This window comes from Cebus imitator, unplaced genomic scaffold (genome assembly GCF_001604975.1).
Source record: "Cebus imitator isolate Cc_AM_T3 unplaced genomic scaffold, Cebus_imitator-1.0 Scaffold208, whole genome shotgun sequence".
NCBI classification, from domain to species: domain Eukaryota; kingdom Metazoa; phylum Chordata; class Mammalia; order Primates; family Cebidae; genus Cebus; species Cebus imitator.
Genome location: NW_016107523.1, coordinates 2,388,022 through 2,401,970, shown reverse-complemented (window position 1 = coordinate 2,401,970; position 13,949 = coordinate 2,388,022). Strand labels below are relative to the sequence as shown.

The 13,949-nt window shown below is 33.3% G+C and overlaps 1 protein-coding gene across 9 annotated transcripts in view; it reads right to left on the bottom strand.

Annotated features, from left to right (window-relative positions):
- The window catches only part of DMD (dystrophin), a 2,133,401-nt gene that overhangs the window by 730,620 nt on the left and 1,388,832 nt on the right, over window positions 1–13,949 (bottom strand). For all 9 annotated transcript variants that reach the window (XM_017548497.2, XM_037745683.1, XM_037745686.1 and 6 more), the window contains one exon: window positions 12,354–12,455. In XM_017548497.2, coding sequence (XP_017403986.1) covers window positions 12,354–12,455 — 102 coding nt within the window. The remainder of the gene's footprint in view (window positions 1–12,353; window positions 12,456–13,949) is intronic.

Genomic DNA, 13,949 nt, shown 5'->3' with positions numbered 1-13,949 from the left:
CCACCACATCCAGTTAATTTTCTATTTTTAGTACAGATGGGTTTTCACCATGTTGGCCAGCCTGTCTTGAATTCCTGAACTCACTGCCCATCTTGGCCTCCCAAAGTGCTGGGATTGCAGGTGTGAGCCACTGCGCCCAGCCATGGATGAATCTTTAAAACACAATTATGAATGTTTGAAAAGCTAAGAAACAACATTTATAGCACAATATAGCTTCTATAAATTTAAAATAAACTTATAATATTACATATTTTAAAAGGATAAAGCAGGAAAGAAATGGAAATAGAGATATTATTGTTACATTTCAGTAATTTTGTTAATTGGTTATTAAGCATAACCATTAATATAAATTAAATTACATATATATCAAATAAACTGTGCTAAGAACAAAGATGATATATAGTAAGAATTAATCATTTCCTAATTTAACTTAACTATCATCAGTGCTCTTGAGGTTATGCCTATTGTGTCTGACATCAAGCCAAATCAAGGCTTTCAATGTTTTTATCCAGAATGCATGATGTTAACATTTACTAGCATATCAATAAATGTAACTTTTTTATTTATTAAAAATCAGTATTGAACCAAAAAGCAAACAGAAAATATTCTCAATGCCTCTGATTAGTCAGGAAAACTACCCTTGAAAGTCATCACTCATGGAAGGTATTTTTCCGCCCTGACATCAGAACCTAAACACTAGAAGAGACGGATTTTTAAGATTAAATGGTACTCCCAATGTACCACTAATATCTGAGGACATTGCAATGGGTCAAAGGTCCAATAAGCTCAAAATTCTGTAATTTCCAAACTTTTATATTTATTAACAAATAATATTACTTATGAAATGACTACAGCTTTTGATTTGGCTGGTCACAAAAACAATCTTGCTACTTTTTTCAAGAATTTGGTGTACTGCAGAGTTGAAATAGATTGTTTATATATTATACAAGTTCTTTTTTGTTTTGCTTCATTTTGCTTTTCACTTTTTTGGCATTTTCCCATATTTTCAATTCTCTCATCATTCCAATTAAGCTGTAAAGTTCATTTGCATAACAAAAAATGTTTGGCTGTAACTAGTCAGGTGTTCATCATATAATAAACTTTAAGCAATCCTCAATAAAAACCTGTAAAAGGTAACAATTTGCTATACATGTTAATAATCTATAAGAAAATTTAAGGAAATCAAATATGTACTTAAATCCCAAAATAGCAAATCAGTGGGATAATAGTTATCAAGTCCTATTCATGACTACATCTCCATAATTATAAACCTTTGAATATATGATACCTATGCTGCAGGTCCACGGTTTCCACACAAGAGCTCCAAACCCAACAATCAGAGTGGATTCATATTCTACCAAAATGGAGAAACTTTGGGAGTGCTTTTTTTTTTTTTGTAAATGGAAAATTTAGTTTCATCATAGGTGAATTTTGCAGCTGAGCATTATTTGCTATTGTATATGCTTTGCTTGAAAATATTCATTAACTGTTAAGACAACCATATCAAACTATAAAATTTCTTCTTTATGAAGAACAGGAATTACAAGAAAAAGTGATTTCTGAAGATAGCTTTCCTCTTTTAATTTAAAATAGATAAATATTTAAGGTGATAGATATTCCAATCACTTTGATTTGATCATTATATATTATATGCTTATATCAAAATATCACTTGTGTTAAAAGGGTGGAAAAAGATATTCCACCCAAATGGGAACCAAAAGCAAGCAGGAATAGCTATTCTTATATCAGACAACACAGATGTTAAAGCAATGACAGTAACCAAAAGATAAAGAAAGACATTATATAATGATAAAAGTATTAGTCCAACAAGAAGATATTACAATACTAAATTTATATGCACCTAACACTGGCACTGTCAGCTTTATAAAAATATAGCACTAGACCCAAGAAATGAGATAGACAGCAACACAATAATAGTGGGGGACTTCAATGCTCAACTTCCAGCACTAGACAGATCATTGAAACAGAAACGCAACAAAGAAAAAATGGGCTTAAATTATACCCCAGAACAAATGGACTTAAGAGATATTTACAAAACATTCTTCCCAACAACTGCAGAATATACATTCTTATCAGCAGATGGAACATTCTCCAAGATATGTCATATAATAAGTCACAAAAAAGTCTTAATAAATTTAGGAAAATCAAAATCATATCAACTATCTTCTGAGGCCACAGTGAAATAAAACTAAAAATCAACTCCTAAAGGAACCCTATACAAACACATGGAAATTAAGTAATCTGCTCTTGAATGATTTTGGGGTTAACAATGAAATCAAGATGGAAATTAAAACATTTTTTGAAATTAATAATAGTGACTCAATTTATTAAAACCTCTGAGATATGGCAAAAACAGTGCTAAGAGGAAAGTTCATAATGTTAAATACCTACATCAAAAATTCTGAAAGAGCACAAATTGACAACCTAATGTCACATTTCAAGGAACTACAGAAGCAAGAACAAACTAAGCTCAAAGCCAGCAGAAGAAAAGAAATAGCAAAGATCAAAGCAGAACTAAATGAAGTTGAAACAAAGAAATACAAAATATAAATGAAACAAAAAGCTAGTTCTTTGAAAAGATAAACAAAATTAATATGCCATTAGCAAGATTAACCAAGGAAAGAAGAGAGAGGATTCAAATAAGTTTTAGTAGAAATGAAACCAGAAACACTACAACCTACATCACAAAAATACAAAAGATCATTCACTACTACTATGAACACCTTTATGCACACAAACTAGAAAATCTAGAGGAAATGGATAAATTCCTGGAAACATAAAACCCACCTCGATTAAATCAAGAAGAAATAGAAACCCTGAACAGACCAATGACAAGCAGCAAGGTTGAATCAGTAATTTTAAAATTGCCAAAAAAAGGCCAAGACCAGATGGATTCACAGCTGAATTCTACCAGACATTCAAAGAAAAATTGGTACCAATTATACTGAAACTATTCCAAAAGATAAAGAAGGAATCCTCTCTAAATCAATATATGAAGTCAGTATCACCCTAATACGAAAACCAGAAAAGGACATAACAAACAAGGAAACTACAAACCAATTTTCCTGATGGAAATGGATGCAGAAATCCTCAACAAAATGCTAGCTAACAGAATCCAACAGCATATCAAAAAGATAATACATAATAATCAAGAAGGTTTCATTCCAGTGATGCAGAGATGGTTTAGCATACTCAAATCAGTAAATGTGATACATTACATAAACAGAATTGAAAACAAAAATCATATGATTATCTCAATAGATACAGAAAAAGCATTTGATAAAACCCAACATCCCTTTAAAATAAAAACTCTTCACAAAGTAGGCATTGAATGGACTTACCTCAAGGTAATAAAAGCCATATATGACAAACCCACAGCTAATGTCATACTGCAAGCAGAAAGGTTGAAAGTATTCCCCCTGAGAACTAAAAAAAGACAAAGATACCCACTATCACCACTTCTTTTCAATATAGTACTGGAAGTCCTAGCCTGAGTAATCAGGCAGGAGAGAGAAATAAAGGGCATCTAAATTGGAAAAGAGGAAGTCAACAAACTGTCAAATAATCATATACCTAGAAAACCCTGAAGACTCATCCAAAAGTATCCTAGATCTGATAAACAAATTCAGTAAAGTCTCAGGTTCCAAAATCAATGAACAGAAATCAGTAGCACTTCCATATACCAACAAAGACCAAGCCAAGCAAGAACTCAATCCCTTTCTTAACAGCTGCAAAAAATTAAAAAACCTAGGAACATAATCAACCAAGGAAGTGAAAAAACTCTACAAGGAAAACTACAAAACACTGCTGAAAAAATCATAGATGACACAAACAAACAGAAACACATCCCATGCTCATGGATGCAAATAATATTGTAAAAATGACCAAACTTCCCAAAGCAATCTACATATTCAGTGCAATTCTCATCAAGATACCATAATCATTTTTAATAGAAATAGAAAAAGCAATTCTAAAATTCACATGGAACCATGAAACAGCCCATATAGCTAAAACAATACAAAGCCAAAAGAACAAACCTGAATCCATCACACTACCAGACTGCAAATTATACTCCAAGGCTGCAGTTACAAAAACGTTAGCATCCTGACATAAAAATCAGCACTTAGATCAGCAGAACAGAATAGAGAGCCCAGAAATAAAGCCAAAGACTTACATCCAACCGATATTCGACAAGGCACACATAAACATAAATTGCAGAAAGGACCCCTATTTAATAAATGGTGTTAGGAAAATTGGCAAGCCACATATAGAAGAATGAAACTGGATCCCTGTCTCTCTTCTTATACAAAAATCAACTCAAGATGGATCAAAGGCTTAAATATAAGGCCTAAAACCATAAAAATTCTAGATGATAACATTGGAAAAAGTCTTTTAGACATTGGCCTAGGCAAAAAATTCATAATGAAGATTCCAAAAGCAAATGGAACAAAAACAAAAATAAATAAATGGGACCTAATTAAACTAAAAAGCGAAAGGAATAATCAGCATATTAAACAGATAACCCACAGGGTAGGAGAAAATATTTGCAAGCTATGCATCTGATAAATAACTAGTATCTAGAATCTACAAGGAACTCAAACAAATCAGCAAGAAAATAAAGTAATCCAAAGAACCAAGAATGAGCTACACTTGGGGAAAGAGAATCTAGGATCCAGTTGGTGCAGCTTATGGCTTGTCCCTATGTGTACAGTTCTTAGATTATTCTTTTTATTTTAAAAATGTTATTCTTTAAATAGATAATATAGGCATGTGGCTTAAAAGGAAACCTCAAAAGGCACAAAAGGATTTGTCTCATTTTAAATTAAAAAAAAAAAAAAAACGTATCAACATCAAATAAATGTTTGTTTGAAAAATTTTAAAAAAAGTAATTCAATGAAAAAGTGTGCAGAAGACATGAATAGACGCTTCTCAAAAGAAGATATACAAACCGCCAACAAACACGAAAAAATACCCAACACCACTAACATCAGATAAATGCAAATTAAAAACATAATGAAATATCCCACCTTACCCCTGTAAGAATGGCCATAATTAAAAAGTTAAAAAACAATAGATGTTGGCATGGATGGGTGAAAAAGGAATGCTTATACACTGCTAGTGGGAATGTAAATCAGTACAACCACCATGGAAAACCCTATGGAGATTCCTTAAAGAGCTAAAAGTAGAACTACCATTTGATCCAGCAATCTCACTACTTGATATCTACCCAAAGGAAAAGAAGTCATTATATGAAAAAGATTCCTGCACATGCATGTTCATAGCAGCACAATTTGCAATTGCAAGATATGGAATCAACCCAAGTGTCCATCAACCAATGAATGGATAAAAAAATGTGGTATACATACATCATGGAATATTACTCAGCCATAAAAAGGAATCCCTTTTGCAGCAACTTGAATGCAGCTGGAGGCCATTATTCCAAGTGAAGTAACTCAGGAATGGAAAACTAAATACCAGATATTCTTATTCATAAGTGGGAGCTAAGCTATGAGGATGAAGAGATACAGAGTGATATAATGGACTTTGGGGACTCTAAGTGGGGAGCTTGGGAGAGAGGTAAGGGATAAAAGACTATTTTATTTATTGGGTACAGCGTATACTACTCAGGCAATGGGTACACTAAAAATTTCAAAACTCACCACTATAGAACTCATCCAATCAAAAACCAACTGTACCTAAAAACTACTGAAATAATAAAAAATAAGCAGAATATCACTTGTATCCCACAAATAAATATGTACAATTATACATATATAAAATTAAAAATAAAAATATTTAATAAAAATAAGTTTCCTAAGGTAGCTATAATTGTGGGTGCTTTCTTGCTTCATGTTTTTGTATATTTTAAAAATATTAAATGATTTTTCTGTTTTCTATCATTAAGACAAGGAAAAAACCTTCTAGAAATAGATATTATTTGATGTAGAATGATAAGGAAAAATAATGTATTTGTTTAATACAATCATAAAAATAACATTTATTTGTTTACAAAAGTAAACTAGAATATAGTTTTAAACTCTATTTGAGTTTGAGATTTTCAAAATTTAAAAATATATCTTGGGTCAATGCTTGGCATACAATTAATAACTACCAAATAAATAAAGGAATCTACCTACGGCTGTATATATACAGACATATATTTGAATATTGTAATTGAAACATTTATGTTTCTTTGTCTGTCTTTCTAAGTGTAATTAATACAACTGAGGACCAGAGGTGAAATTCGAATCTCTAAAATGCCTGCCTAGTTTCTGCATGAGCTACTGAATATATGAGATTTTTCATTCAAATATTCTCTCAGAAAAGAAAGTCAGCTCATATTGAAGCCTTTATACTTACCTCTTATGTCTCAATTATTTTATTCTGAACCACAATGTTGTATATTAGCCCAAAATAACCTCAAGGGATGTGATGCTTACATAAGTGTTCTGACATAATTTGGTTAATTAAAAAGAGAGGCAAAGAAAGTTGATAAATCTTCAGCAATTATTCCTAATGTACAACTTCACAATCACTCATGGCCAGTTCACTCTAAACAAGTCTTTTAAAGAATTTATTAAAAATCCAAACAATTTAAAAAGCACAAACAATATGTTAGTCTATTGGGAAATTTTAAAAAATCATATCTAAGACAAATGAAAAAGTGTTTTCCTAATATTTTGTGAATGGATATGGAAGTTTGGAATAAAAATTTCAGTGATAGCATTGAGAATGTGAAAAATGGACCTGCTGGTAGCTGGCAGCTGGCAGCTAGCTAGGCCATGATTGTCCCAGAGGGATGTTGAAAAACACCCATAGAAAATAAACTAGGCAGACACAAGGTCATCCCATGACCATGTTTGAAACAAGGTAGAGACAAGGCCTTTCAGATATCACAGAAATGACTAATATGAGGCATTGCTAGTCCTTTACCAATGACGTGTTTAGCCCTACTTTAATCTCCTCATCTTTTAGATAATCACTAAGATACCTAATCACTGCATTGACTCTATTTCTTGTAAGCATCTAATCCAGATATGGCTTCTACTTTCTGAATTCCTCCTTAGTATCATGCAGCCAGGTGAACTCTGTAAGAAACTTTTTCCAACACCTTCTTACTGAGATGCCCACACTCTGAAGTATTTTATGCTCTTGCTGCAATAAGGTAAATATTCTTAATTTTTTTATTACAAGTATGTTGTTAGCAGTCATGGCCAGAGGGCTTTCAGAGTATGAGCTCTAGAATTCTATAATATACACACAAGGCATTTGAATGAAATTTTTTCATAAAATATAAATGTGCCAGATATTACTAAATGAGTGTGTTATTTTATAAAATGTCAGATTGCAAATATGGAAATGCTACTCAATTAATACATTGAATGCAATTAGGCATTTGACAATCTTGTCCATATTTCTAAATATTTATATTAAAAAGTTGCCCAAAAATCTATTATCATTTTTTTCTCTTCTCATTGGGAAAGTGAAGCTCTCTTCAAGTCCATGCACTAGGATTAGCATTTATTCAACCTCTTACATTCCAAGACTTTTTTTTTTCAGTTGTAAAGCAAACTTGTGTGTTTTTTTTTTAAATAAAATGCTGCTATGCATTTATTTATAAATTATTAAATACCTCTAACATTGTTATCGTCTTTCTAGAAGTCCTCTCCCAACTTATTCTGGTGCTATTGGCATGAAAATTGTGCTCACTGAATCAGTCAAAATAGACTTGTTCATTTGAGGGGACAATTTCTGTCTGTTATCCCTCTATTGATTTCTGTTGCTACAAGTGAAGTTACACCAAGTAAATGAGATTGTATGCATGGCAAATGATTTATGAAATCCAAGTATTATCTTAATTGTAATTATATTTATTTCGGCAACATTTTGACCCGTGAAATACCATTCGACCTGCTATACCGTAAATAAATCTTAAGATGCACATCTGTTGTGAGTAATATATTAAAGATCATTAGGCAAAAAAATAAACCCTAAGGAAGTTTTTAGAAATGTTAAGATGTTGATGTTGGCAGTAGAACAAACTCATTGGGAGAAAAAAAAACAGCTTAATCTAGTTAATTAACAACAAAACAGCTGGGAAAATGAAACATCCCTGGTTGTGATTGACTGTAATTGAAAATGACTAATGATGCTGTCATTTTGCAGCTCATATTTGAGGAAATGATGCCTGGAAGATTATAATTGGCCTCTTGACCATTTGTCTACAGCAATTATTTTATGTTAAATGTTGGGATGGAACCCTTTGGCCAAATACAGAAAGTTCTTCACACCTTTTTCTGTTACATTTAAAAATAATTCAAGAGCAGTAAGTAAAATATATTACTAGGTTTATGTAAGTAACATTTTTGATAATATAAAAAGTTAGCAAAGCAAACCAGCTGGCTTCATTTTATCACTTTAGAAAGTAACCAAGACATTTAAAATTTCATTAATGCTCTCAGTTCTAATACATGGTAGGTGATGTAAGCATTGAAAATATAAAAACAAATTTTTAAAAGTTAACAGAAAGCGTCATTTTCCAGCTTAAGTTAAAAATGAGTATGAATACAAGAAAATGGCACCTAAATACTTAAGTTCAAAAGAGTTAAAAAAACAATTTTATAATAAAAATCAAATAACAAACGGTTTATTTCTTTTGTAGTTGTTTACATCGTTGTTACTAATAGCAGTTGTTTTTGTTGCTTTAAATCTGCTAAATGGGGTGCTATTGAGGACCTAGTTATTACTCTGGAAAAATGGAACACATTAAAAACAATCTCATCTATGGCATTAATGTAATATATTGCCAAAACTATAACTTTAGCAACATTTTAAACAATTTATATAACTTATATAGTCAGTTTTCAATAATTGCTGAAGTTAACATGAAGAAATATCATACCAATAAATAAAAGTGTGTGTTTGTGTGTGTGTGTGGGGGGGGGAGAGAGAGAAGGGGAGGGGGAGGGAGAGAGAGAGAGAGAGAGAGAGAGAGAGAGAGAGAGAGAGAGAGAGAAAGTGCTAAACAAAGATGAATAGATATTTAATCTAAGATTTTTCCAGTTGCTTTGCAGCAGAGATTAGTACTACACATATGGCATTAGGAGTATTATTTCATAATATGTATTTGACCTTTTGCTGGAAGTCCTCAAAGAAAATAAAGAAGTTGGTTAGTCAGAGATTTTGAAAAAAGGAACTAAAAAAATACCATCTTGGAAACTAAAAGAAATCTTAAAGAAGTTGATGAAGTAAAGAAAAGAAGGAAAAGGAAAGAAACTGAACAGGGATGAACCCAGCTTCCAATCAGAACTCCGCTTGGGAGGTGAGCGTAGGAGCTGAACAGACAGGCTGTCTGATGCAGAATGCGGAGGTGCCAATAGACAAGTCAATTTCCTAAGAAACATAATCATTCTCTGATGTGTCTTTAATTAGAATGTCTACAAGCGGTGGACATACTAATTATCCATTTAAATACTGGATCTTACATGTACATCATGAAGAATTTTCATTTTCTTTTTAAAGAATATCACTTTCTTCATAATTATTATAGTTTCCAAATGCACCTCCCCCCAAAAACACAAACAGAAACAATTCTCTCATGAAAATGTGCCGCAGGCTACTCAGACTCATTTTCTCTTCTATTAAGAGGCAAGAAAGCCTAGAGTGAAGACAAGACATGAGAAATAGGACAAATTTTAAATTCTGACGTATGGACTCAAAGTTGAAAAAGGCTTTGTTTATGTTCTATCAGAGCAATGGAGCCTCCTTCAGAAAAATCATCCCTAATCTTTAAAAATAAATATTTGATCCATGTAGAGGTTTAAATAGCTCTCACAGCTTTCTGCCTTGTATTGCTGGATGTCAGGTTCAGAACTGGGGGGTCATTTTTTGAGCCTCTAGTTTCAGGCAACCACAAACCTCAGCTAATCTTCAGATGTTTCCAAGGTTATGGTCCATATAAAACTTGTGCATGAGTCAACTATTTTTTCACACCCCATAATTCCCAAGTCAGTCTTGCATTTTTGCCCCATCAACTTGATATGTTTTGTTTCTTTTTTGTTTTCTTTTCTTTTGATATGGAGTTTTGCTCTTGTCGCCCAGGCTAGAGTGCAACTGAGCCATCTCAGCTCACTGCAACCTCCACCTCCCAGGTTCAAGCCATTCTTCTGCCTCAGCCTCCTGAGTAGCTGGGACTACAGGCACTTGCCACCATGCCTGGCTAATTTTTGTATTTTTTAGTAGAGAAGGGATTTCACCATGTTGGCCAGACTGGTCTCAAACTCCTGACCTCAGGTGATCTGCCTGCCTCAGCCTCCCAAAGTGCTGGGATTACAGGCATGGACCACCATACCTGACCAACTTGATATGTTGATTCTTCTGCAAATTCAAGGGAGCAATGGTAGATCAGGAATAAATTTTCCCTTAAGTTCAGCTTCTCTCAATGTGCCAAACTGAGAGAAAATGGGGAAGCAGGGAAAAGGAAAAAATAAAAAAAGAAAGGAAAGAACAGTGTCGTCTGCTACAAAAAAGTGGTTTTAAGAGTTGTGAAAGAGAAGGAAAACAATAACTCCTGGTTCTTTCTTTTTATTCCAGAAAAATAATTCTCCTTTTGCATCACTAATGCATCAGCAGAAAGCAGATATGATCAGGCATGGCAGATCCTAGTTCTGATCTCAAAATGGCCCAGTAGTTGAGTGTGTGGGTGGAGGTATGATAAGTTAGCATCAAGTATTTGGATTGTTTTATATGTAATGAAAGCAAACATTTTTTCACTGGCTTTTAAGATATCTCTCTCTTTTTCAAAGGCACAAAAGTAAAAGCCAAATTACATATACTTTTGTGATCTCTAACAATTAGTGGCAAACCTTAGTTCAGAGTCATACAGGATAAGGCATAAAGTCTTTGAGGATCAACAAAGAATAGAACTTGCATTTCATGGCTTGCTACAATGAAAGTCACCCTTTAACTGCTCTGGGGACTGGCTTTCTTCAGAACATCAACAGAAACTCTGAAATTTGCTGCTTTCAGGACATCCTCTAGCCCTCCTAAGTGGCACATTGTTAGTTTATGAAATATTATCATACTGGGCTTGAACTAGATACAAATTACTTTTCTAGATTTTAGGAGTGGTTGCAATATATTCCTGAATAAATATATGTTGATATCGACAGATAAACCTGTGCTTTTCAGTGTCTGGTGTTTGGACATTAAGCTCAGGTCCAAAATTCAACTTTACCTAAGGAAAAGTCTCTTGTAAACTCTAAGGAAAACAAACAATCTTCTAGGAATGAAGCTTGGGGCAAGTGCAAGGGAAACTAAGCAGTGACCTTACAGACAGAATCTAAGTCATGGTAATGTTGTTTGCAAGGACAAACTGGTTATGTATAATGAGGTTATTGACCTGAACTGTTTTGAGCAGTTTTAAACATCAGGGTGAAGTTCATTGTAGCCAAGCCGGCAACATTAGCTGAGAACCCAAGACTGATCATTAAACAGCCACGATTACAGGATCTCAGGAACCTGCATCATAATGGGAACCATTATAATTTTGGTCAGGTACAGAGAATCAGGTAACCTATTGCTGATTCTCTATAGCGTATTCTCTACAGCTAAATACCTATAGTGTATTTAGTACTGGACTCTCATTTGCAAATCGAGGCATTGATTAGCTATTTTTTGAAAACTGACTTGGCTTTCCATCTCCCTCCTTATGTAATAGCCTGCGAACAAATGTGCCATAGACTTCAACATGCATATGGAGAAGAAAAAAAAGTAGAAAGCTTTATCTCAGGCCAGCTTTTTGCCAAAGGAAGAAGCAATTACATGACATTTCACTAAAAATTCTTGACCCAATAAAATACTGAAGCCTGAATGCCGATTTTCCTCTTTTATGAGAAAGAGCAACAGAGAAAAGAAAGGTCACAGACCATATTGTGATTCTTTATAGCTGTTGGAGACAGACAGTATGATGCAGTAGCTTGATTTGAATTAAACCAAACAATATGAAAAGCATCAAGGCTGGCAAGCAAAGCAATAAAGCCCCAAAGAATTTAGTCTACCTTGAAGGTGGGACTACTTCTGTATTGATGGCAGCACACCAGGACAGAAATGAGTCCTTTAATGCAATGACTCGTTAATAGCCTTAAGATCACAATATATAAATAGGATATGCTGATCAAAAAGACAGCTTTGCCTATGCTATTACGTATGGCCAATATTTCCTTAGAAGTTATTTCATTGATTATAAATAGTCCATGTCAATGGCAAATGTACAACCGGGGAAGCATAACCCATTATGAGGTAATGGATGTTGCTAGAGGTTGCTTCATTACCTTCACTGGCTGAGTGGCTGGTTTTTCCTTGTACAAATGCTGTCCTTTTGACAAAATCCCTTCCACATCCGGTTGTTTAGCTTGAACTGCGATTTCAGTTTCCTGGGGGAAAAGAACCCATATAGTGCAGATTAACTTCACAGTTAGCAATAAAATTACTAAATTTAAATATACCCTTGGAGACTCCACATGTATTGCAGATCAATTTCTGCCTGGTACATAAGGGCACAAAAAAGCAACTTTTGGTGCAGAGAAAAGAAACAGATGTGAAACACTAAAGTTAAAAAAAATTAATCCAGTATTTTCTTGAATTATATAATAATACTCATACAGAAACACAGGCATTAACTTTCTACTTTTCAAAAAAGTAAAATGCAATAATGAGCATTTTGCTTTTAAAAGTAAAAATATAAATTCATATAAATTAATGAAATATAAATACATATAAATTCATAATTTATATGAATTATGTTAATTCATATAAATTAACATAATTTATATGAATAAACACTAGTTTTAGCTTTCATAATCTCAATAATTTTAATATTCATTTTACTTTATAAACTTATTTTACAAAATTCTGTTTTGAGTATTGGATATAAAATTTTGTTTTGAAATAGAAATCAAGTAATTCTTTCTACATCACTGTCAAAATTATTTTTTTCCAAAGAGTAAACACTTAAGCACAGTATCAAGGCTTATTATTTATTAATGAGTCAAATTAAATAGGCCTTTTGAAGAATGATTAAATTATTTTTTGTTATTGTTTGCTTTTCTTCAGTCTGGAGAATACAGAAGCATGATGAAAATCCTTCAGGTATATTAATATAAACCATTTTGTTACTGTCTGCTGTTTAGCTCTCTTGATGGGAGGACAAAAGAAATGTGCATAAATTGAAGCTGAAGGAAGTGAAGTTAAATATTACAGAAGACTTTTTGGATGGAACACTTGTTAAACACTAGGATAGAATATCAATTAATCAATGTCAGATGTCAGTCAGGACCTGGGCAATCTTCCGCAGAGAGTATCTCCTGATTAACCCATCTCTCTCTTCCTCCCTCTCCTGTCCTGGAGCCTCCCAGCACTGCTGTGTGTACCTGTCTTCATGTCACTGTTTCCTTTGTATACTGTGTTTGTACTTGTTCTCTCTCAATTCATCAGTAGGAAATCCCAAATTAGTATAATCTCATACTGCCCAGTAGGGTGTCTTACAACTTACGGGTGCTCAGCACATGTTCTTGAGATAGATAGATAATTTTCTCCAGTTCTTATTATAATAAATACCAGCGGCAAACAAGCATTTTGGTCAAAATTGTATATAACTAACCTTATTTGTTAATGGTTATGTCTGCAATTTTCAGTTCCTTTAGAACAGGAGTTTAGCTATTTTACATGTAGAATTACTAATTGATGGTCTTACTGCCCCTTGCCAAGAAAACAATTTGTTCTCTGAAAATGCAGTGCCTGGAATGACTGTATGTCTTTGCTAGAGGTAGAAATAGTTCTGATCTCAGTTCAGGAATAGGGAAAATTTAGTTTTACTTACTTCTGAATAGGTCCCCAGCCACTATAAATTCACCCTTGAATACCCCATT